This window comes from Topomyia yanbarensis, chromosome 3 (assembly GCF_030247195.1).
Source record: "Topomyia yanbarensis strain Yona2022 chromosome 3, ASM3024719v1, whole genome shotgun sequence".
Classification (NCBI taxonomy): domain Eukaryota; kingdom Metazoa; phylum Arthropoda; class Insecta; order Diptera; family Culicidae; genus Topomyia; species Topomyia yanbarensis.
The window spans coordinates 365,754,032-365,780,512 of record NC_080672.1 but is presented as its reverse complement, the minus strand read 5'-3'; the positions used below and the strand labels follow the sequence as shown (position 1 = coordinate 365,780,512).

Genomic DNA, 26,481 nt, shown 5'->3' with positions numbered 1-26,481 from the left:
GTTTTGGACATTTTATATGCAAATGCAAATCCGACGATGTGTCAAAATGGAATTTTTTGTCAACTTTTCGGCAGAGTTTTATATTGAAGGGAAAGTTATTGGCAGTTGACAATCAATAATTTTGGACATTTTCAATACACAGGGGGTTCGACGATGTGTCAAAATGGATTTTTTCAACCTTTGGGGAAAGTTTATTATATTGAAGAAGTTATTGGTAAGTGAAAATCAATAGCTTTGGGCATTTTCAATATACCGTCGGTGCGTCAAAATAGATTGAACCAAATTCATTGAACCACGAAGAACATTTTTAGCTATAGTGACTTCAGCAAAGTTTATTTATATTTTTTGCATTTAAAAAGTATTAGTTGGGTGATTAATCCCTCTAAAGCTGTGAAGCAAGTGAAAATAAAAAAAAACTTTATTTGGCAAAGTTCGATTTTAATTTACATTTGTGGAGATTTCTTTGATATACCCCTTGAAAATTGCTTTAAAAAAAAACTTTTCCTTGTAATTTTGTAGAATTTCAAAATGTTCCAAGGTTTTGTTCAGCATAAGAAAATACAGAATTTTTGTAATGTAAGTTTATTTGTATCTCTTACGACTTAGAAGTTATCGAATGTTTTAGTGTCCAAAAAACAATATTGTTGTATGGAAGCCGCAATTTTCCGCAGACGAATACCAATACGAATCTGTAAAACAAACACTATCAAAATCGTTTGGTGGGCTCTAGCTTACTTTCAAGTCAAATTCGAGTAAATTCATTCTTTAGCATATTTTTCTTATCTTAGAGATGCAAAATATACAAAAATAATAATACTGTACTGTAAGCTCTCCTTAAGGAAAATTTTTACTAAATAATCAGAACGGGTCATGAGGCTATGTCGAGGGACTAAAGAAGAATATTTTAACCGCTGCGGTTTATAAAAAAAAAAGAAAAAAATATGTTAGTCCAGGTGTTTGCGTTTCGACTTCGTCTCTTCAAAACCAGAAAAAAATATGTGCCGATTTTGTCAATGTCATCGTTTTATCAGCCTAAATCCGGCAAGGGGCTGATAAAAACGGGTCTTCACTTTATTCAAAAAACGACTAAAGCTCTATTATGAGGCCGTTCATAATTATTTAAGGGTAAAAGAAGAAAGCATGAAGCATCTTGTTACATAGTGGAGAGAAGAAACGGAGGAGGGGACTAAAAGCTTCCCAACTAGAAAAGGAAATCAAACATTGGAAATAAGCATGTCCTTTTTAAAATCCAAAATCTTCTAGTTTAAATTAAATTGTGAATGGCCTAATAATAGTTGTTTAGTAGTTTTTTCAAAATATGTTTTTGCGTGCCAAAAATTACACAACAATTACACAATAACTCAAAATTTGTTTTCTTCTCGGTCAAAACAATTTTGATCACCTTTTTGCCGCTTGGAAACACTGTGAACCTGGGACTCTTCTGTGCACCAACTTACTCGAAAAGTTGAAAAAATTCTAGTTTGACACATCGACCTTTTGCGTATTGAAATGTCCAAAATTAACATCCGGATTTTTAACTGCCAACAACTTTCCCTTTAATATAATACACTTTCCCGAAAAGATGAAAAAAATTCATTTTGACGCATCGTCGGACTCCGCTGTGCATAGAAAATGTCCAAAACTATTGATTTTCAACTGCCAACAACAAGTCCTTCAATAGGTATTTATTTCTAAAAAAATTTAAAGTTAATCGCATCAACTTCAACTCCAATAAACGGGAAAGTAACGAAAAATGTATCGCGATAACCGACGATGACGATGAATACGACGATACAATTATCGATGATGACGATGAAGGTGACGATACATTATCGTTAACGAGTAACGCCGATAAATTACCGTGAAAAATGTATCGTTTTAACAACCCTGGTTGCACAAAATGAATTTAAAGCGAGAACGGGTTGATGATCTTCCCCACGGGTCCGAAGAATTCCACCCGTCAACCCGTTTCTTGACATCTTGGTAGCCTGAGGATCTAACTTATGCCGCTGATCTCCCGTTTGCCTGCAAGTTGCAAGTTTTGTTCTTTTTCCCATCATCGTGTCCGCCTACTCTCCCCTGTCCCTGATACAACTGCTGCTGCTGTTACAAAAATCAAATTTGTATTATATTCCTAGTTTTAAGATACTTTAAACTTTTTTTCATAAAAAAAAAATTGTCTTCCCCATCTTGTATACCTTATTGTATTCCTAGTTTTAAGATAGCTGTCGAATGTCTCATAAAAACTTATTCCCCTTCTTGTATATTAATAAGCATTCTTAAGATAGCTGTAATTTTTTTTCGTAAAAAAACATTTGTAACCTCTTGGTTTTAAGATATTCCAAATGTAAAAAAAAGAATTTGGCACCGCTAAGCTAACGCATGTGTTTTTCACATTAGAAAAACTGCAAAATATGTATGATTTGTACCAGGAAGCATAATTTTTTTTTAAATTGGGGATTTTGGGGACAAAATGACCCAGTACCCACCTTTTCCGTATTTCTCTAGCAGCAGAAGTACTTCCATTCAAATACTAAGGTTATTTCCTTTAAAAAGAGGTATGAATTGTAATTTTCTGAGTGCTACTTCAAAAGTGAACACTGGTCTAAAATTGTCCAAATGATGGGAAATTTGGCATCTGAGCTTACTTTGACATTTGTCACAGTGCACAGTGGTCCAGGAAGCGAATTTTGCGCGATCTTTGGATTTAGAGATTTGGTGTCTCAGAAACATTTATTGTGCGTGACCACTACTTCTTTTTGCATCGATTTTGTTGGCTATTTCCGGCAAATTTAAGACTAAGAGAAACGAAAGCAATGAAATTGAGAGACAGATAGGTATTCTAGAGCGAATCAGTTATAAGCTTAAAACGGAAAACTAGGACTAGGCAGGCTCATATTGACATGATCGAAAGGAAATGTGAGGAATTCTTTGTCTTCTGCTAAATAGGAGTTGGGCGTTGCACCCAAGTCTACCGCATGGTCTTTGATAGAACATAACTCATCATCATGTTTTACCGCCGGCGTCGGATGTAAAGTTGGAGAAAGGTCACTATTCGATTGCGCTGAGGGATGATCTTTTAAAAGATCTTCACGGGTGTCTCTTTTCAATCCCTCCTAACTCTTTCATCCCCAGCTTCTGCGTGTTTGCTTAAGGTATGGTATTGTTTGGTCCTCTCCGGATAACATTGCTAATTTCGCTATACTGAATCATACACTACTTTAAAATCATCAAATAGGTAATGAGTCCTTAAGTTATATGTTCGGAAGTTAACCAGGTCCGTCGTTGATCGTCATTTGTATTATTTCTATGGATAATGTTCACTGGTTCTTCCGGTTAAATCGAGCCAAACGGTATAAACATACTTATGAAATGTTTAAGATAACTACATAAATATAAACTTTATTCTAGCGGTACTGAATAATTATAATATCTTTGCATTTCTCCGTAGGTCTTTGTAAATAACGAGCAAGTGACGACAATTAGCGAGGGTGGTAGCTTCGGTGAGCTGGCTCTGATCTACGGAACACCCCGAGCCGCTACGGTACGTGCCAAAACTGACGTCAAGCTGTGGGGAATCGACCGGGATAGCTATCGGCGTATTCTGATGGGTTCTACCATCCGGAAGCGGAAAATGTACGAGGAATTCTTGTCACGAGTTTCGATTCTAGGTAATCTTCGAAAGCGAGCGTCACATCTAACATGTTCGAACTAAAAATGACGATTTTTTTAAACAACAAATTACAGAAAGTTTAGACAAATGGGAGCGTCTCACTGTGGCAGATGCGCTGGAACCGGTCACATTCGAGGATGGCGAAACAATTGTTAAACAGGGCGAACCAGGAAATGATTTCTACATCATCGTGGAAGGATGTGCCACCGTTAGGCAGAAGCGGGACGAGGTAAGTGCCGTAAATTGGAACTACTAATTGGGTAATTTCGTAGCCGTGTTTAATTAGTATTGTGGAGAGAGAGAGGGGGGAGCTGTTTACTTTTCATAGCGTCGTGGTTATAATAAGTTTTTCAGTTTGCTTTGCTAATGAAGTTAGACTAGGGAATTATTTTTAATTGTTTAATTGAATCAATTGGTTTGAACAATAAATGCTGATTTGGTGAATTTTTGTTCTGCTTTTCAGAACGAGGAACCCGCCGAAGTTGGCCGGCTGGGACCGAGCGACTATTTTGGCGAAATTGCCCTGCTACTGGACCGTCCACGAGCTGCAACCGTAATCGCGCGAGGATCGCTAAAATGTGTCAAACTGGATCGCGCCCGCTTCGAGCGGGTGCTCGGCCTATGCGCGGATATTCTCAAACGAAACATCACACAGTACAACAGCTTCGTTTCGCTATCGGTCTAAGTGTCTCAGTGTAGAACAAGTCCATCAAAACAAAACATAATGCGAAATAGAACCGCATCACTTTTATGCAACAAACCGCAGTAGGAAAAAAACAAATGACACACTTTACTGCTTACGAAACAATGAACAAAACACAAAAAAGCCAATGTTACGTAGTGAACAAATATTTAAAATCCCTTTTCCTTGATTCGGATCGGTTCAATGGATGTGAATCAATGTGACAATTTATGTTATCGTTCTTAACTACAATCCAGGCCAACTGGCAAATATTTGCCAGCATCGGCTCTGCCACATATTTACTTAACTTCCAAGATTCTAGATAGCAGCGATTAGCACACACTTTGACATTAGGTTCTTATCTTTCATCTTGTATTGCCCATTTAGAAAAGCATGTAGCAAATGTTGGAAAATAAACATAACAAAATTACAACAAACTGAAACAAACCGTGACTTTAGAGGAGTTGTCTTATTCTCATTGTAACATTTATTAGTGTTTATTCAAATTACATGTAAACAGAAAAGAAAATGACTATATAATACAATTACTGTAGATCAGCTGTAAGAGTGTATTTAAACAATATGTTGAATGATCAAGCATGCAGTAGAAAAACAAAATGTGTTATCTGTTAAGGAACGAGCTGAAACAAGCGCAGACGAAATTAGTTAGATTTTTTCTCTATACTATTTGTAGTGTTGCTGCTAAGGAAACAGTGTCTGTGTGTGCCGAGCAAATATCAATCCGCATGTGTGCAAAAAATAGCCACAAACATTAGGGACAGAAAAGAAAACTTAAAAAAAAAACAAATTACAGTAAATTTATATTGCAACACAATAACACTCAAACGTTGCAGTTCATTTTATTAGAAGATATGGGCAGCAAAGATGGAATTGAGCACGTGATCGATTCTATGGAAGCACTAGATAACATTGATGCACGAGAACGTGACTCTGTACGAGGGTGTGAGTAGAAGGTGAAACAGATGCCGAAGGGAAAGCCAACTATTTTTTAGGGAAAACTTTGCTTACAATAAAACAAGAAGTAAAAGATTATAGACATTCACACGACAAAATAGTACACAAAGAAACATACACATTCATTAATGCATATTTGCGGTGATGTTCAATGAAATATTCTAGAATGGGATAAAGTGATAAGTTTGCTCTCCATCTTAACTGTTAGGTGTATAACCAAACCGTCTGTTGGAAGTTTAATCAATGGATGAAGAAGAAACAACCTAGAAGCAACAATAGTACATGTAACATTGTTCAACAACCGGGAAAAATATTTACGTTTTCCAGCAGCATACATGGTTCATATATTTTCCGTATATTCTATCGGATACTTTAAATTTCTAATCTCTACAGATGATCCCCAATGAAATTGTTCTGTTAAAATTAAATAACATTAACTATTTGTTTTAGTAATGTGACTTGTTAGAATCTGAATAGTCAGTTCCTAACCACAAATACTGTTAAAATGCATGATTTTGCAGCAGCCAGAATGTGACTCAGCTTCAGCCTCAAGTAACTACGACATTTGTTTATTTTTGCATTGTATTGCTTTAGCATATAAAGCGATGGACAACTCTTCAATTTTTTAGCAAAAATATGTACGAATTATGAGTTCAATGCAAACATTTTTCGTTAGTACATAGACTAAAAAATTAACACATCATCCCTTGTTGTGTACTTCCATGGAATGTACTCTTCTGAAAGTGTCAACAGAATGTCTCGACGTCGGTATTCAACAAATCAAAAGAACGAAAGCCGACCCTTCATACCATCGAAAATTCATAAATTAAACACAAGAACTACAAAGCTGGGATGCTCTTGCTTTCATAAAACGTGATTTCCGCTACATTTATCTCATATAATATATACACACATACCTTTAGACGTAATCGACGAAGGAATTACAATTTTAACATCTACGTTATATTTACTAACTTTAATATGTTCACAGCGTAGAATTCATCAACTTTAGTGACATGGACGAAAAAAAGTGCTGATACTTTAGCGAAACAAAAAAAAAGGCTGGACCTTTTCAGTAAAACACAGATGACTAACTTTACTAACTGCGCATGTGAAATCGTTAACATTTGCTTCGTTACATTAGCTATCCCAATATACTTAGCACGTGGATAGTGCAGACACGGGAAGCTCATATATAATTTACATATAGTAGCACTTTTATTCCCTTCGCCAGAACGAGAATGATCGTGGAATCAGCCCTTGTTTATCCTTCTCCCGCTATCTTAATCCGTTAAAATTCAATTATTAACGTGAAAAAGTGAAACTACAGTACGAATGAGTCGTGATTTCATAGAAGAACAACAAACGTTGAAGATTAAGGATAAAACTGTGCTGTTTCCTGTGTGATGTAATTCATGAATGCTCCCTCAAGAAGAAGCTTATTTCTGTCCATTTATTCAAAGGCCAAATCAATGTAGGTTGTACCTAATCTGTCGTGAACTTTAGAGCAAACCAAATTTGCACCAATAGACAGCTCATTGAATCTTCTTTTACCGTCTGTATGCCTTTGTTAAAACTGTACACGTTTATTTTAACATTTGTATTGTAGCAGTAGAAAAATAGCAGAAGTAGCAGTTCAGCAATTGGTTGGTATAGTTAGTCCTGTTTGGCTTGTCTAGTGAAACATTCAATTTTATTCTATAGGAAAACACTCTACATTTAAAGAAAATGTTCGTTTGTAACCTATGTTTTAAGCAAATATTTACGGAGACTAATAAAAATGGAAGAGATCACAAAACACTTGATTGATTTCGTTGAGAAATGCCTCTCGACTACCTCCGAGCCCCGGTCTATGGTTAGAAACGTGTCAGTTTCTAGTTATACTAATTTGATTTAGTTGGAATTTCTTTATATTTAACAGTCGGATTTTTTCTGTGGGTGAATGGAGAACAGTGAGTCTACTTAAGTAAGGTATGCAAACTAGGCTCGATGGAACTACCCAAGTCAGTCTTGGATCACATACATTTGGAGCAACATCAATTGCTGCTTCAAACTGTTCTCAACCCCTATTCGGCAGTTTTCACCTGCGTTACGGCTTGGTAAGGCCGAACTTTAGTCATAGGGTATCAATTAAGGCTATCTGATGTATTATTGATGGTCACATATTACTATTTCTGCATTAGAAACGCCGCTGCTGACTATAAGATTAGGGATTCGCACCAGCAGAGCTCCGAAGGAAATGGCGGATCCGATAACAGAGATTTCGATTCTATGAGACTACAGCCACCAAAATGGCATCTGTAAGTAGCACTATCATACATTATAATTCCAGATCAAATAGTTTGGGAACTGTACGGTATGGCACTGGGTTTGTGGCCTTCGAGTGGCATAGCCCATCTCATTGGTTCGAACATCGTCATGACTGGTTGGTAGACATGTGCTAAGTGGATATATCTATTCGCTTGAGTGGAGAAACATGTGGATCCTGCTAGTTCTCGACTCTTGACCGTAGGTATGGGTTAGTTCGGACTTCATCCTGGCCATATCGACGCAGCAAGCATTGCCCCAGGGGTTAGATTCTACTTTCCTGAATAGCTCTTTGTAGCAGGTGGACTTGCTTAGCACTATCTAACGTATTAAAGTGGCCCTGGCCGCCCAAAATGTTACCTTATACTCTTCTCTGATGGCCACAGATCTTGCTCTCTAAACGCGTCTTCTGGCTTTCAAGCAGGCAGCCCGGCAAACGCAAAGGCTAAGCATCCTAGCCTTTCGTTCCACCAGTATGCCAGCAGTTCCTCGGCTCCATTTCCTCGGCATTGTTACATCAGATGCCCTCGCTACTGTTTCCGACAGCTCATCTGCACTCGGAATTGGAGAAACGCTGTCAGCACAAAGTGCTTGCACAAAAAGTCCTTATCGAAGTCCTTTATTTTCCACTTCCGCTCGCCCGTCCTCACTCTTGACGATAGCGTACAATTTCGCCGACTAATGGTGTAGTGGATCGCTTGGTGGTCACTATGTGTATACTGCTCACAAACTCGCCAATTCATGTTATCCATCAGCGAAGGACTGCAGAATGTTATGTCGATGATGGATTCTCGACCGTCTTTACGGAATGTGCTAGCGGAACCTTCGTTGCACAGTCTCACATCTAGCTTCTCCAATGCTTCCAACAAGCGGTAATCTCTTACGTTGGTCAGCCTGCTACCCCACTCGACGGCCCAAGCGTTAAAGTCTCCTCTTATAACAACTGGCGTTCGTCCGAGTAACGAGGCGGTTAGTGCGTCCAGCATCCAGCTACAGACGAATACACCGTTGATCGTCGCGATCGCTAAACCTTTGTGTGTGTTATCCACCACCTCTTGGACAGCTAAAGCGCCCGTTACTTGGATTGCTGAATCGCTGCAGTTCGAGTGCCTCCATATGACCTCTAAATCTGAATAGTCTCCGGTACATGTAGTTTACACTCAGTGGCGTAGTAAGAAAATTTTTCGGAGGGGGGGGGGTAAAGAAATTTTTGGTATATATATGAAAAAATGTTCAAAAACATTCTGAGCAGGAAAAAAATGTGCAAAACCAACAACTCAGCGAACGGGTTTGGGTAGTCAAGGTAGGAAAGCTAGCTGTATAGAATTAATGCTCTTCCCCTACGAGGACAATCTGGGCGGCAAACTTCAGACTGTCTAATTTACTGAGCCCTTCAGTTCCCTTGTGCAATTCAGTACCACTTTTTCGTTGAGCTTCCGACTGCTTCGCGAACTACTCGGTCTAGTCCCCGACGATAGATCTAGCCTACTCCGATGAAAAATTCCCCGGCGAGAGAAGTTCGAAAGCGAGCCAACCAGCCAGGTGCTGCGGTCAGTTCGGCGATTCCGGTAGAGTAGGGCATCCGATTTGCTGGAGCCCCGGCGCGGCTGGTGATGTATCGTCGCGATCTACGCGGTCTCGTTCCCGGCGGTGAATCTGACTGTACGCTGACGGAGAGGTCCCAGACGAAAGAAGTTCTCCCGATACCGATTCTTCAGTACTACAACTTCTTGAGCCCTTTGGCTCCGCAACTCCTTTAAGCCCTTTAGTTCTCTTCTTGGGCCATTTAGCACTACTTCCTTGATGATCCATTCAGCTCCTCGACTTGTTCACGAACAACTCGGTCTAGTCCCCGACGATGGACCTGACCTACTCCGACAGAGAATTCCCCAGCGAGAGAAGTTCTCCCGAGATCGCTAGGTGCCGATTCTGGTGAAGCAGGGTGTCCGGTGCACTGGTGCGGCGATGACCCGTGACTAGTGGTGTCTCGTCGCTGTCTACTCAGTCTAGTCCCCAGCGGTGAATCTAGCCTACGCTAACGGAGAGTTCCCTGGCGAAAAAAGTTCTCCCAATATCGATTATTCTTTGGTTTTCGCTATTTTTCTATCGGAACAACCGGTGGGGTGCCGTGGTCGGTCTGACGAATCCGCATGGAGCGTGACGTCCGGTTCGCTGGCGTTTCGACGACTCATACTCGCTGCTCTGTTGCAGTCTACTCGACTAGTCCTCGGCGGTGAATCTAGCTTATTCCTGCGGAGAGTTCCCTGGCGGTGATTGCTCTCCCGAAACCGTTGTTCAATGTCCATTCCGTTGTAAGACGGTCATGATCTACATCAGTGGTTCTCAACCTTTTTAGTACCACGGACTCCTTAGATATGACACTGGGTTGCTGCGGACCCCCATAGATAAACATCAATTTTGTATGCTATCAATATGTTATTTTCAATTTGTTAGGAAACATGACTCGAAATTTCAATATGCACTCGGAAAATATATTTTTCTTCGCAGACTCCCAGCAATGACTTCGCGGCTCCCTAGGGGTCCGCGGACCTCAGGTTGAGAATCACTTGTAGCAACCTGCCCACAGTCCTATCCCTCAGCAGAGTATTACCCCTCAATTTTTCTCTGCGTCTAGCTGTCACTTTGACAAGTCTGCGTTCATGCGGATCCGCTAACCTTTCAGAAAAAAGGTCTAACAAGTTTTCTGCTCGACGTGTGCTTCATTCTCAACCAGACCGTCACGTAATAAAGTACGCTACTCTTTTTTTTTTATGTAAAAATGTGTTCAGTGTAAAATCGCTTCCGAACGTCCCGTAAAATACCACACACTGATCTACATCATATCTCTGTTTACTGTGTTCCACGTCTTTACGTCGCTTGTCATTCTGTAGGCTACATTATCCGGGTTGATGTCTGGTCCTCCCGTTTTAAGTAGCTCCCTGCACGTCACTTCAAACCTCGGACATTCAAAGACTCTCCTCGGACATTCAAAGACTTCAAACCTCGGACATTCAAAGACGCTCCGGTGTCTCCTCGACAATCTCAGGAATCAGAATATATTGGCTCAAATGGCACGTTCCCCGTACATAGTCGGGGATTTGTGCCTGCCTGATCGATTCTCATCATCTTCCTCACGTTTCTGGCGTTTCATTGTTTGTAGTACTTGATATCCTCCGTCAGGGTAATGTAGATGGGGATCATCTCGGCGACAAGGCATACTGCCTCCGGTACACAATCGCAACTCGTACGACCAGCAGTCGAAGCGTCCTGTTCAGCTTTTCGCGGTTTCATTGTCTCCGTCACCGACACCTCCATTTGTTCAAGTGTCTCACCGTTAGTGACACATCGTCCACGAAACCAACGATTTTCACTTTCCTGGGAAGCCGCAGTGTTAAGACCCCATCGTACATCTCATTCCAAAGAGTTGGACAGAGAATGGAGCCCTGAGGAACGCCCGCTGTGACTCGCATTGCCTATTGCCCGTTTGTTCGTCTGGTACAGCAGTGCTCTACTATGGAAGTAGCTCTTCAGGATCTAGCTCATTCTTTTATGCCACGCTGCGGCATTGGTCTATTCGAGGTTGCATGGCTCGGTGACTTCCCACACTTTGGCAGCAACATCAATTTCTGCACCTTTCTCATTTCGGGGATTACCATCATCTAAAGACTTCAGCAGTAGCATCCTGAACATGTCCGGATACGCCAGGATCGCAGCTATCAGCGCCACGGTTGGTATTCCATCCGGACCGGGGGTTTTCTTTGATTTTAGTCACATCGACGCTTCTTTGAGCTCGTCGTTAGTCACTTACCACTCGGCTGTGTTACCTCCTTCTTCTTCATCGTATGATGTCGGTGACCAGGTAGTTGAATCGTGATTTGGGAAGAGACCCTCAACGATTATCTTTAGTTTTCCCGTGTATATTTCAGCTGGTGTCGCAGACCCTCGTCTTCGTCATGACGACTCAGTACGCGTCCCCCAGGGATTGCCGTTTATTTCTCAGCACAGCTACTTATGGAAATTGGCTTGCTAAGCTTGATCTCCCGTTTTAAAGAGTCCCTACCTTCTCGAAACGTCGTTTGCGCTCCTCTCGCACTCTCCGATCTTACGCTCTGAGCCCGCCTTCTGGATCTAAAACAAGCAGCGTGTAGCGTACTGAGCTACTCATTTAACCCGTAATCTGCACGCCGTCTACTGCATGGCCCTAGTTTTGTGACGTCACAACGTCACAAGCCGTCACAATCCTTCTTGCCGCATCAACGTACTTGATTCCGTTGTTCGCCGAAGTAACTCAACAAAGAGGTTTTCGTTAAAGGCTTTCGTCTTCCACTTTAGCTTGCGTCCTTCTTCGTGCTGCAGAATCGCCTGGTGGTCTCTATGGGGATACTTCTCTCACACTCTCCAGTCCATGTTCGCCGTCAGTCAAGGACTACAGAATGTGGCGAAATTTCTCTCGGAATCGATATCCGTTTCGTGAACCAATAAGCTCCCAGCTCCTCGCTTCGCCGCGATCTACTTGTTATAGTCCTCGGCGGTTGAACTAGCCTCCACAGCGTGCCGTCAGGTAGGTGTCGAGTCTGCAGCCAATTTTCACTACAAGGAAATATTTTCACAAGATAACTTTTGCAAATGAAACTTTCATTTCATTCGAAATTTTAGGCATATTTTTGTTTAACATATTGATTTTTTTCAAAATTCTCCAAAATATTTCGGGGGGGGGGGGGGGGGGTTCGTACCCAAACCCCCCCCCCCTTACTACGCCACTGTTACACTGCTCGATCAGTGCACCCTTCAGTTCATCTGCAGTCGGTATCTCGTCTAGACCCTTGCATTCGACGTTTACTTTGCTGCCCAAGGATTTGGCAACGAGCTCGCGGTAGGTCGAGCTCTTGACGGAGGGATCCTTCTTCAGCTAGAAGATCATCTTGCCCTTCTGAGTGCGCCTCGTTCTAACAACATTCTCTCCCAACTCCTTTTGCTCTGAGTCTTCTCTAACTTTCTTGAGAAGTGCGGTGTAGAACGTCGTATTGTTCGCATCTCCCTTTGGCGCCTTCTGACGAGCCGGAGGTTTTCCTTTCTTCTTCTGCTCCCTTTTTTGCTCTTCCTTCTGCTTTGGTTGTTTCCCTTGTTTCTCCTTCCGACCTACAACGGTACTTTAGCTTTCTCCCTGTTGGGTGTCGTCCTTTTCTTCGGAAACAGCAATAGCATCCTCGAGCGTCTGCTTCTTTGGCCCACCTGTTCTTCGTCTCCTGGCGAGGTTCTTGTCCTCTTGGAGTCGAGGAAACTGGCGTGTTCTCCACTCCAATCTGCTTCGAAGGGACTAGGAAGATGCTCACTCAGCTACATCAGCCCTCCGCGTTGCCGTGTCATACTCATTCATGGCAGACCGTAGCTCCTTTCGGATTCTGATTACCACCTCCTTAATGCTCCTCCATCAAGTGTTTCGCTGCCACTACTTTTGGCTTCTGTGGGGTGTAATTTATTCCGCTCTGCTCTGGCTGTTGTTGCTGCTACTGCTGCTACTGTTGCCGTTTTTCTCTCCTCCTGCTTTTGCTGAATAAGTTCAGCTGCTGGTGGTGGTGGAGGTGACCTCGCCAAACCACCTCTGGCGAAAGGAATTGCCATGCCTGCTCCGTATATTTGAGTTTACTGTTTTTTCTCCATTTTATTGGATCCTAACTCCGGGCCGCTATCTCCACTCGTTGTACATAGTCGCCTCTCGTGATCCCATGATTATCTATGCGAGCAGTAAGGTTGGTTGCTAGGGATGACATTATCCCTCATGGGGAGTAGTGTTTAGAGCCGGATCGGCGTAATATCGCGAATACTTCAACGGAATCTAGTCCCACTAACTGACGAGTTTCGAATGTACCCAAAGACCTGCCAGTGTTTTGTCGGGAAAGAGAGAGCCATGCTGTTAGCCCACTCGCCATTATAAGTCGGTGTAATCCTTCCTTACTCAGGGAGTAGAACAGCACACCTGTCAGCCCATAGTCATCGTTCAATTCGTGATCCGTGTCCTGTCCGTTGACGTTCGCCATGGCCAGTATGTCATAATCAGGATTGGCGTCGAACCTGATGTGCCGGTTGGCACTCCGGTTGGGCTAGAGTGCTTTTATTGCTAAGATCTTAGATAGCAGTCGGAAAGCTGGCTGGGAGTCGAGACTTAGTGCTCCTCCCTTACGAAGGCAATCTGGGCGGCAAACTTCAGATTGTTTAATTCACCGAACCCTTGGGCTCCCTTATGCCATTCAGCACCACGACTCGGCTCCATTGTGCCAGTTAGCACCGCAACTCCCTTCTCGCACCATTCAGCGCCATTTACTCGTTGAGTTTCCGGCTTGTTCGCGAACTACTAGGTCTAGTCCCCAACAGTGGACCTAGCCTACTCCGACGGAAAATTCCCCGGCGAGAGAAGTTCTCCCGAAACCGAGCCAACCTGCCAGGTGTAGAGGTCAGTTCGACGATTTCGGTGGAGCAGGGCGTCCTGTTCGCTGATGCTCCGACGATCCGCAACTGGTGGTGTCTAGTTGCGGTCTACTCAGTCTAGTCCCCGGTGTTGAATCTAGCTTACGCCAGCAGAGAGTTCCCCGGCGAAGAAAGTTCTCCCGATACCGATTCTTCTTTAGTTTTAGCACTACATTTTCTTGATCCTTTTGGCTCCCTGTCCGGTGCCATTTAGCACCGCTACTCTTTTAGGCCGTGTGGCTCCTCTCGATCCATTTCGCTCAACTTCCCCGATAAGGCATTCAGCTCCCGCCCTTACTTGTTCGCGAACTAGTCGGTCTAGTCCCTGACGATGGATCTAGCCTACTCCGATAGAGAATTCCCCGGTGAGAGAGGCTCTCCCGAAGCCGAGCGGTAGATTTCTCCCGATACTGATGTTCATTTTCGTGAGCCATTTAGCTTCTCGCTTCGTCCAGATTTACTCGATCGGTTCGCTTGTCCGGACATGCCGTAGACTCAGGTGATTCGCATTTCTAATGCCAAAAGATCTTGACTCCTACGGTAGCAGACAAAAAGTTAAGTCGCCGGTGAGCTCTAAGCTTGCATATATGATCCTTCCACGCTTTTCTAAAATTTCTCCCTTCTACTCCTTGCTCTCCCTTGAGTACTATGGCTCTTAATATTGAAAAATATACTTCACCTTCCAGTCCCTTGCTAATTAAATGCCGTAACAACTGTTGACAAATTGACTCAATAGGTCGTTAACAATAATGGTTAACAAAAAAATGGTAAAAATACACATCTTTTCAATGATATTGTCCACTATCGCACCAGTCATACCGCTTCGAACTTCATCGAACCTAGGGCATTCAAATACCATGTGTTCCGGTGTGTTTTGCACGTCCCCACACTCCGGGCAAAGGGGTGACGAAGCATGTCCAACCCGATGCAGGTACTTCCGGAAGCATCCGTGCCCGGACAAAAATCTCTCTATGCACCAAGCAGACACATTTGGGATGAATCGGTGGGTCCACCTTCCTTTCTCCGAGTTGTCCTACTCCTACTGCCATTTAGCAAACGAGTCCATTATGCATTACGTGCATTTCTCCGCTGGTAGCATTCCACGTCCTCAGCCAGAGTATTGCAGGTGGGGATTATCTAGGCGATAATGCATACTGCCTCCGACGATATTGGTCTGTAAGCACTCGCGACTCGTACGGCCATGAGCCGGAATGTCCCGTTCAGCTTTTCACAGTTCCGCTTGGTTTTCAGCGCAGCACCCGAGGCAGGAACCCCATATCGAAGTATCGATGACGAAACAGTAGATTGCAGACGTCTCGTGCTGCTTTTTGAGCCGCTGATGTTTGGCATGATTCTCGCTATTGCGTTCGTTGCCTTCGCCGACTTTTCACAGACGTTGTCAACGTGGTTGTTGAAGCTCAACCGGTCGTCGATTATCACTCCCAATAACTGCAGTGCACGCTTCGATGCAATCACGTGCCCTCCGACGTCGATCTGCATCCACTGAACCGCTTTGCAGCTACTGACCAACAACACCTCCGTCTTGTGGTGAGCTATTTGCAGCTTGACCCCGTTCATCCAGCTCTCGATCGCGTCTATTGTCTCCGTTACCGACACCTCCACTTTCAAGTGTCACCGTTAGTGACACGTCGTCCGCGAAACCCAAGATTTTCACTTTCCTGGGCAGCTGAAGCGTTAAGACTCCATCTTATATCCCGTTCCAAAGAATTGGACCAAGAATAGAGCCCTGAGGAACGCTCGCTGTGACTCGCATTGACTTCTGCCCTTCGCTCGTCTCGTACAGCAGCACTCTGCTTTGGAAGTAGCTCCTCAGGATTTGACAGTTGGGAACCGTCATTCTGTGCAGCGCTGCAGCGATGGTTTCCCAGCTGGCGCTGTTAAATGCATTCTTCACATTTATCGTGACCACAGCGCAGTTTTGATCTCCTCTTCGCTTCTGTTCAGATGTCTTCTCAGCACTCTCAAGCACTGTCCGAATTGCGTCCAGTGTCGATGCTTCTTAGTGGAATCCTAACTGCATCTTGGACAGTCCGCGCTCATCTTCCGTGAATTTCGTCAACCTGTTAAGGATGATCCTTTCCAGGAGTTTTCTGAGTGTATCCAATCCAGCAAACATATGAGCCTTCGGCAGCAACACCAGCTTCTGGACCTTCCACATTTCGGGAAAAATGCCTTCATTTAGATACATCTGCCACACCATCCTGAGCATGTCCGGATATGCCAGGATCGCAGCTTTCAGTACCACGTTTGGTATTCCATCCGGACCAAGGTTTTTTTTTATTTCAGGCGCTTCGATGCTTCTGAGAGCACGTAGTTAGTCACTTGCCGATCGTCCGTGTTTGCTCCTTCTTCTTCACCGTGTGGTGTTGGTGGCCAGATAGATGGATCGTGCTTCGGGAAATGACCCTCGGCGATTATTTTCAGCTTACTCGGGCACATTTCGGCTAGAAAAACTCTAGAAAGAGAACAACGGAGACTCCATTTTGGATCGATTGGATTCGCATTTGGCTGTCAAAAAACGAATCCAATCGAACGCTGCCTATCCTTATAACATTGGACGTGTTGCCATACAATGCTGCGGCGTACGTTGCCAAAAATGCTGTTTTTCTCTCCGCAGTTCTCTAATTTTCTAATTTCGGCTGGTGTCGTCGAGCTCTTCATTTTCGCCATCACGACTCGGTACGCGTCGCCCCAGGGATTGGCGTCTTCTTCTCGGCACAGCTTTTGTGGCAATCTGACTTACTAAGTCTGAAACACTTCCTTGTGCTCTTCTCTATCCGGCTCCGATATTGCTTTCTGAGCCCGCCTTCTGACTCCGAGACAAGCGGCGCGTAGCGTACTAAGCGTCTCGTTCCACCAGTAAGCTGGACGCCGTTTATTGCGTTGTTCCAGTTTTCGCGGCATTGTGGCGTCACAAGTCGCCCCAATCCTTCTCGTTAGGTCAACCGCATCCACTTTCTCGGTCCCGCCCCTGGGCACAACTGAGTTGAGGGGCCCCTATAATTGAACAGGTATAAACTGATGTAGAGTAGGATGATCAAAAAATGATCCCCAGCATCAGGGAACCATGTATTCCACCTTGAGATTGATTTTTCAAATTTAAGCCAAATCATTCAACCATGTGTAAATATTAAAAATACTGCAGAAATAAAATTATATGCAGAAAAAATATAGATTTCCACCACTATAGGTGGCATGGTAAATGTGCAGGTACCCTCGAAAAACGGATGATTTTGATAGATCTTAACAAATATTAGCATTTCTAACCAATCTGACCGAATGTGGTAAAGAGTCTAGCACACTAAATATATGTGGTTGTGGGAGTTCGAGGCGAGCAACGTTCAGTGTTATGTACTTACCAGCTGCGCTATTCCCCCAAATGATATAGTCTGATCTTAATATTTGTAAGACGCTGTTTGCGGCTGAAGAGTGCCTCCGTCAATAATGAGGAATGATGGAGTAAGGCAGGTTAAACGACAACACTACAATATCAACGATTCCTTCGATAATTGTTCTTTCACTAAAACCAGCTAGGAAAAATATTTAGCAATATGCCAATAAAATTCAACTTGTTAATCTTCATGCATAAATTGTTGGTGGGTAGATTTTCGTTATAAATTACGACAGAATTTTTTTTTGCTTTCTTTTAAAGTGAACGGTTTAGAGAGGTGAAGATAGAAAACAAGTATTATAAGTAATATTAATGTATTCATATTCAATGAATTAGTATCTCTACGATGGCGCTGATAGTTAAGTGGCAAGTCTAAGATTTGATGGTAGAGTCGCCTCTTTGGTGTCGTTGATAAGCACTCAGGCCAAAGAAAGAGAGAAAAAAATTAAATAATAACAATTATTAGCATTTTCACTTTTCGAAAGTACAAATTTTCAATACCTTCATTGTAACGTAAACAAACAAACATAGCGAAACTTCGAAATTACTCGAACCTATCAATATGAACAACACAATTCATTTCAACAATCATCTACCAACGAAGCTCATCAAAGGCGAAAAGCAAATGCTATATCACTTTACTGCAATATTATACAACATGTAAACCCAAACATCTTCTCGGGCAGCCAAGCAGCACTGTTGGCATTAAGGTCGTCGAAATGTGAGTCCAAACTGGTTTGGGAGTGCATCACATCTTTACAATAACTGGCAACTCGAAATAAAGTAATGATATTTTGGGTACCTGGCCACCAAGGAATCGGTGGTAACGAAGTGGCCGACGAATTAGCCAGGCGTGGTTCATCAAACATGTTTGTTGGACCAGAACCACTTCTAGGTATATCTACCTGTGCCATTAAACTAGAACTTTCGGCTTGGGCAAGAGACCAACTACTAAACGACTGGCGTAACGTAGAAGGCGCTCGACAAGCTAAGAAAATCATGCATCCAGATACAACGAGAGCCAAAAAACTAATGGATCTAAAACGTAAAGACAGGTTTATTTACGGGACATTGTCCTGCTAAGAATCATCTGAAAAAATTGGCAAAAGTCAAGATGACATTTGTCGATTTTGTAACTACAAGCCCGAGAGCTCGAAACATATTCTCTGCCAGTGTGTGCAGTACTATTTCTTCGAAGGAAGCGATACTTCGGATGGCATCTTATGACGCCTCACGAGATCTGACATACCAACGGATTCTCAGCTACATTAATAATGTACTACCCTTTTGGGACGACACATGTTTGTAACCAATCCACGACTACTGATTCCGGATTCTAACGGCCCAAAAAATGCCTAATCTGGCCGCGAAAGTATCGTCAAATCACAAGAAGTTCAGGAGTCATTTTTAGAGGTTTTCATGAAGATTTGTCGATTCACAATTCCTGATGAAATGAAGGAATTAAAATTTGCCACATGCGCGGATCGCTTGCCAAACAAGGATTGTGTACCGAATTTCGACATCTTCTCTTTCACTTTCTGTATAACTTCAATTTGCAAATTTTGCCACCTTGTTGCCGCTCCTGCTTGGTGTCTTTCGATCTTTCTATACGTATTGTAGAAAATATTTCATTGGGGCGAATAAAGCGGCTATAACCCAAGCTCATTAGCTAGTGCAGGGCTAAATACCTCTGTCCCATCTCAGAAGCTTACGACAAAAGGAATGACATTAATCCTCTTAGCCAAATCACTCCCAACGATTTACTAAACCCCCATCAAATTGAAACGGTCGGTCTGCGAACGTCTGCAATTTTCCAGGTTTATTACATATATTGGCTGTGTATGTGTAGACTTGGTGAGACTAGTATTGTAGAAATCAACATTTCGTTGTTTTTACTCAAAATGATTTGAAACTTGAATCGAAATGTTGGATTAACATTTGAATTGGTCCAATACCATCCTAGTCATGTAGTGCCTCGTTACCTACCGCTACAATCACTCCGTTTGATTGTCTGATGCTCTTTAACCCTTTCATGCCCAACTTTTTTCTAGTGCATATAGGCTTTCAAAACTATTTTCCTTTTTTTTCATAAAAATAGGTGCTTCCCTTGCAGTGTTAGAAGCTGCTCAATTTTTACCTTTCCATGCCCAATACAATTCTCCTAGAATATTTACAATAGTCTACTTGTGTGGAAAATGTAGCCAAAGACAGTCTTAATTGATAAGTTTTATCAGGTTTGAGTAATATTGAAACATAACGAAGATATATGGAAAATTAAATTTCCGTCGTTAACATAAACTGCCCCTGGTAGCACTGCTCTACTTCAATCCAATCAGACTAATTGCAATAACTTCAGTTCTAGAGCTGATTCTTGTAACTGTTAATACTCAAATGAAAGGTAATAGACATATTTATCAGCCTAACTTGTTTTTATGAGCAAATCTTGTCTCAATCGAAAGTTATAGCTATTTAAAAACATTGTTGTCCACAAACAAAATGGGCATAAACGGGTTAAACCTCACATGGGATAAGGTGCAATGTGTGAATCCGAGCAACTGATCCATTGTTACCCCAACCGCTAGAGTAATAAACAATTAAGTGCTACCATTTTTTGGAACTTAGCCTTCAAAATGATTCTATATTCGTTCTATGTAGGGGGCCCCTAAAAACCCGGGGCCCCTGGCCCTGGCCCAGTGTGCCCATGCGTAAAGACGGTACTGGTCCCGCCGTTCGGCTGAAGCGCCTCAACGAAGAGGTCTTTGTTGAAAGTTTTCGTCTTCCACTTTCGCCACCGGTAATCCTGCTCCGTACTGCAGCAAGGTTCCTTTAACCGATACGGTAGCGAATCGCCTGGTGGTCACTATGCGTATACGTTTCGCATACTGTCTAATCCATGGTCGCTATCAATGAAGAACTACAGAATGTGACGTCGCTGATAGACGATGATCTCCGTCCCGTCTCTCCGAAATGTGCTAACAGAACCTACATTGCACAATCGTACGTCTAACTTCGCTAGAGCTTCCCGCAGGATACACCTTTTTGTGTTGATTACTCTACTGCCCCACTCCACAATCCAGTCATTAAAGTCACTACTAACGACTACCGGTTTACGACCAATAAACTGTTCGGTTAACTGCTCCAGCATTAGGCTAAACTGCTCTACTGTCCACCTTGGAGGAGCGTAACAGCTGCACACGAAGACGCCGTTGATTTTGGCAATCACGGAGCCCTCTTATAAGAGTTCTATCACTTCTTGAATGGGGAATCTGCCCACAACTTGTATCGCAACTGTTCCCGATCTTTCCGCCACCCAGTTACAGTTATAAGGGGGGACTTGATACGGCTCTGCAATCGAAGCGACATCACACATTGTTTCTGTCGTAGACTGCCACAACGGCCACAACAGTTGCTCTGTGGTATCATAGTGATTCAGATTTATCTGGGTTATTTCCATTACCGTTGGGCTGTAATCGCCTTCTTATAGGCAGGGCATTTAAAGCCACCCGACTGTCGTTTCCGTCCGCTGGGGTGCAAAGCAAGCACTTCGGCCTCTGTGCAGTCTCTCGCAAGATAGCCTGTCTTCCCGCATTTCCAGCGCGTCTCGGATCTATCCGGGCTTTTGCAAGCCCCTGCCAAGTGTCCAAAGCCCAAACACTTGAAGCATTTCTCCGTTTGTTGTTTCGCTCGTGGCGAGGCTCTCAATGGGCATCTCGACCATCCAACCGTAACTTTGCCTGCCTTATCGGCAGCGGTTACCGGTAAACGAATCATCGCTGTCTGAGTTTCTCCGTATCCCTTCTTAAGCCGAATCGTCATATGCACCTCGCCCAGGTTACACTGCTGCTTCAGTGCTCCTCTCAGCTTGCCTTCCGTCATGATTTCATCAAGGTCATTGCACACAATCACCATCTCCGGGTTCAACGCTTTAACTTCTGCCTTTTCACCCATCGATTTGGTAATAGTCTCCTGCAAGTTGTGCGACGGTGTGTTTTCAACGATTTGTAGGTACGTACGGTGATGAGCCTATTGACACACACGTTCCATATTTCTAATATACGTGATGCAGACTCAACTTGATTTGCGCGTACTGAAAGGCGTGGGAAAGATTATTGGAACGGAAACAATTTTATCCTCAGCGTTTTGATTTAAATTGGCTAGGGAATTTGCGTTTCGACTTTGTCTCATCAGAATCCGACACTAACTTAGTGATAGAACTAACCTAGCCCCGAATTGAGGCTAGCTCCAAAAACGAAAACACTATTTGTGTTTATAAGCAAACCATAGTCACGCGTGATGGCTCGCAAGAAAAGGAGTTGTGAATTAACTGATTAGAATTAGTGAAATCAAAACTTTTGGTTTGGCTTAGCCAGCCAATGCAATATGCACTATGCTACATTTATCCTTAGTGGAGAAGGTAAACATTGGTTTTTCTTTGTTAAGGAGAAAATTGTCTAAAATCAGCTTTGCGCGTGAAGACATGTCCCCCATCCAAACGCATTGATATATCCACTTGTAAGTAGGAGCACAGTCTACCAACCAGCCATGAGGACATCCGAACCAATGAGAATGGACCAGGCCAGTCGTAGGCCCAGCGGCATCCCGTACAGTTCCTGAACTGTTTGAGCTGAATTTAGGCCCTATTCTCACAGTCACGTCACCTAGTGACTAGAAAAAATTTCCTTCTAGTCACTAGGTGACGTGACTGTGAGAATAGGGCCCTTTGTAATTTATTGCTACTTCATACAATAAAAAACGTGAAACTTCCTTTTGAAATATTTTTTATTGAGAGAATTCTTCCAAAAATCTTCTTCGTTGGCTACGTACTCTCACTATTCACTCGTCCCTTCTCGATCTCTCTAAACACAACAAACACGCGTTATCCTTTGCAAGTTTCCCGCTCGCTTTCTTTTTTACGATACATTTCATCTCTTTCTTTCTCAGAGCAAGCAAAATTAACAGCACGTTTCACTTGAACCCGTCAAGGGCCACCTACGCATGTTTAAAAGTTGAATCTTGCCTTCCTTCGTTCTCCGATGACTTCAAAACAAAAGCTGGATTTATTATTCTCACGGGTTTCTTTTTAATTATTTTGTAACAAAGCTTTTGCTCAACGTTTTACTTTTCGCTTTGAAGCTCATCTCATCTTGCGGAATCCCGAACCCACAAACGTCACTGTCCGTGAAAAAAAAACAGAAAAATTTCATTCGAAATTGGTTTCCTTTTCCTATGGTACTGTTTTGCTTTTCCGAACAGAACAGTGCAGTTTCTATTTCATGCTATTATCGCTATAATTGGTTGTAAATGTGTTATTCAACTGGGTTCCAAGCTTGTCTTAATTAGTTTGAATCACATCAACAACAAAATAGTTCGTTCGGAATTATCTACGCCGATTTCTGTTTGTGATTTGTGTGTATTTGTGTTTGTGTCTGCTGCTGGTGAATTCTAGGTCTGTTGCAGGACTTTGAGTCGCATTCTTTATTCGTGTTTACTTCACTGCGGCTGTTGTATTGTATTTAGTATTCTCGCATTCATTTTTTCCTACACAACTACTGCTAGCTTCCGGTGTTGTCAGTCGATTGGGTCGAGTCCACCCGCTGGTTGCATTATTCGGTGGGATCACTGGAAACGAAATGGAATGGACATTAAAAAGAAATATGATGCATCCCGAAAGGTGCCAATACCAACCCAGAGCATGATTTCGAATGCTGGCCGCCAAGAATATCGTCGTCCTGATTGCCCATGGATTTCTTAATGTACTATAAGGTACAAAATTATATGTATCAGCTTTTGTGCCAAAAACCACCAATTTAAATTCAGATACTAACCACAGGATTGAGCATAATGTCCTCTTCCATTTTGAGAATCTGTTTATTCAGGTCCATCACGCGACTGATTTCATGCTGCACCTTGTTAAACATGTCCGGGCTGTCGTACTTTTCCGGATCGTCTTTGAACACCACCATGCCGTCCTTCTGATTGATGGAGGCGAATATTTCACCCGATTTTATCTGAATGTCAAAAAAATGATTAAAAATCACGCTCATGCAAAGGAAAGTAACAATACTCACCATGTTCAGGATATACTTTTCCGCCTCGGCCGGCCCGGACAGCTGTACCCGGCTGGCCACATCCGCCAGCGACAGTGTCAAGAACGTCTTTGTTAGGCGCTGTATGTTTTTCTTGTACAACGACGAAACGACCTGCTTCACCAGACCCATATTGGTGTCCCGGATGAACGAATCCCGATACTTGTTGACCACAATCCGAACCTCATCGCTGTTGGAACTATTGTATGCACTGGACAGGTCATGGTAAGCGTGACTCAGGGGCTTCATAAACCGCGAGATGACTTGTGAGGAATATTTCGGTATGGGAATCACTTTCCCGTGCAGTATTAGCGAGACGAGTATGTACTTTTTGTACGATTCTAGCATGATGTGAGACATGGCCAGTGCTGGCGTCGAAACTGCCACCTCGAAGAAGTACAGTGCCCGTTCGTAGTTTTTGACTGTCGCGTACAACATACCACCGTAGTAATAGTACAGCAGGAAGTACTTCGTGTCATGGTTGCTGTCCTCGGTGTTGGCAATCGCCGTGACATCCGTATCGAGAAACCGTAGCGCCGGACTGAACACCTTCGCGCACAGGCACAGCTGGCACAAATCGGCGTGGACGGGGGTCAGTTGAGTGTCGAAAAGCCGGATTTTCTCTACCGCCAACGCTAGCACCTGGATTCCCTGAATAGTGTACTGCTTGTTCTTTGCCAGGGCAGAAGTGAATTGGTGGCAAAGCTCAAAATCTAAACATCGAACAAAGCATTAAATCGAATCATTGCATCTGCCGGTAAAAACAAAACTTACATGGTTGCGTGGCGAATCTGACTTGTTCCCCGTTGCAAAGTGTGATAAACTCTCTCACAACCCGTAGTACATTCTCGGCATCGTCGTGATTCTAAAAGCGAACAGCACATTGAACAATCGTCGCAAGGTAAAAAAAAACAACCAACTTACGTTCGGCTCGCTAAATTTGATCACTAGCACGAACAGCACCCCCAGTGAGTGCTGCTGAATGTCTAGCGTTTCCAACACATTGTCCAATATATTTCCATTTTTTGCCAACAGTTCCGTTGATTCTAGCAAATATTCCACCAGTTCTCGAAAGTTTCCTGTAACACAAGTTCGTTTTTTATCATTGCTCTAAATCCTGTTACACCCGGTTTAAAAATAATACTCACCAGCACTGCTCATTGTGCGGACATGATTCACGTAGTGTTCTAGCGGTGATGCCATTTCGTAACACTCGGTGGAATATCCGAAACTAACCAAATTAGAAAACCTCAGCTGTCTGCTTCTCCAGTGCTACAAAAAAAATCCTAAGAGCAAGCAGATCACTAGCATCAACAAAAGAACGGACCGATTTTTTTCCCGAATGTGTCAAAGTGAACACGCGAAGGGGAGAGGTTTGCGAATTATTTTCGCATAGCGCTTTTCCCCTGCGAACGATAGTCGAATTTGGTCGCAATCTCACCGAATGTTATCTATTTTTACGTATACGCTGACTAGCGACGCTATATCCACCGAAAAGGCAATTTATGCTGGCGTTATTTCACTCTCGGCTGCGGAAGATGTTGAAAAAGTGACAATCAGTGCTGATTGAAAAACGCGAAAAAATCGGCGAGCTGTCGTCGGAGTTGCACACAGCGAGCGGCTTTGCTAGTCCGACACTTGAGCTAACGTTGCGCGGAGTTGTCAGATTAGACACAAGATTTAAATAAAGCAAAGAGAATAGTGAAAGAGACGCAGAGTGAAAATCAGTCAAAACGGCAACACTCCCTTTACGATGATTTCAACACTAGAATTTGGCAACCGTTTCCAAAGGCAGCACTTTAAATGACTCCTATTATATTTTGAAAACAAACCTTTTGTCGATCGTTGGATTTGTTTATCAAACGATGTGCATTTCGAAACAAAGAGATGAAATAATTCTAAAACTTGTTTTTACTCATACATAGACTCTAGAATGCACCTTACAATCACGATTGCACTAAATTCTGACGAAAATTCAATTTTTTTTTTGATAGATTTACAATACTTATCTCCTCCAACTCAGGCATGAGTAATGTTTATTTACATTGCACGATTGGTCTGCTCAATAAGGTATTTTTGGCTTCACACTATTCGTCTCTTTTCCTATTCTCTTTGAAATAAAGGGGCGCCGACAGCAGTGTTGTCAGGTATACTGAGTTATCGATGTTTATTCTCATAATATTAACCCATTCATGCCCATGTTGTTTGTGAACAACAACGTTTTTAAACAGCTATAACTTTTGTTTGAGGCAAGATTTCTTCACAAAAACAAGTAAGGCTAATAAATGTAACTATTGCCTTTCATTTGAGTATCAACAGTTGCAAGGAACAGCTCTAGAACTGAAGTTATTACAATTAGTCTGATTGGATTTCGATGTAGCAGTGCTGCCAGGACAGTTTATGTTGATGACGGAAAATGAATTTTTCATATATCTTCGTTCTGTTGCAATATTTTTAAAAACTGATAAAACTTATCAATGTAGACTGTCTTTGGTTACGTTTTCCGCACAATTGGACTATTGTAAATATTCTACAAGAATTGCATTAAGCATTAGAAGGTAAAAATTGAGCAGCTTCTAGCACTGCAAGGGGAGCACCTATTTTTACGAAAAAAGGCATTTTGTGTTTCTTGATCCCACCGTTTTCAAGGAAAAATAGTTTTGAAACCCCACATGCACTAGAAAAAAAGTTGGGCATGAAAGGGTTAAGGGTAAAAGAGGTGTTTTGTTACACTTTAGGACATAGTTTTAAAATTTTGCGAATAAGACATATAACGACTGCAAGGTTGGTAAATATCATCAATAAAGAATCAGATTCCGATGGAAATGGATTTACAACAGCGACACGTAGGTACAAGAACCAAATAATAGCATCAGAACGC

The 26,481-nt window shown here is 42.7% G+C and overlaps 2 protein-coding genes across 6 annotated transcripts in view; one reads left to right on the top strand and one right to left on the bottom strand.

Moving 5' to 3' along the window:
* The window catches only part of LOC131693257 (cAMP-dependent protein kinase type I regulatory subunit), a 142,304-nt gene extending 135,176 nt beyond the window's left edge, over positions 1–7,128 (top strand). For all 5 annotated transcript variants that reach the window (XM_058980944.1, XM_058980946.1, XM_058980947.1 and 2 more), the window contains 3 exons: positions 3,452–3,671; positions 3,748–3,902; positions 4,137–7,128. In XM_058980944.1, coding sequence (XP_058836927.1) covers positions 3,452–3,671; positions 3,748–3,902; positions 4,137–4,358 — 597 coding nt within the window. In that variant the 3' untranslated portion in view covers positions 4,359–7,128. The remainder of the gene's footprint in view (positions 1–3,451; positions 3,672–3,747; positions 3,903–4,136) is intronic.
* A 15,147-nt stretch (positions 7,129–22,275) lies between these two features.
* LOC131690962 (COP9 signalosome complex subunit 3) lies at positions 22,276–25,187 on the bottom strand. Its single transcript, XM_058977065.1, has 7 exons — positions 24,749–25,187; positions 24,525–24,679; positions 24,375–24,465; positions 23,583–24,313; positions 23,340–23,522; positions 23,200–23,270; positions 22,276–23,133 (listed from the first exon to the last, which is right to left on the bottom strand). Exons 1-7 carry the CDS (start codon positions 24,801–24,803, stop codon positions 23,118–23,120), a joined length of 1,302 nt encoding a protein of 433 aa, XP_058833048.1. The 5' UTR covers positions 24,804–25,187; the 3' UTR covers positions 22,276–23,117.
* Positions 25,188–26,481: the final 1,294 nt, after the last annotated feature.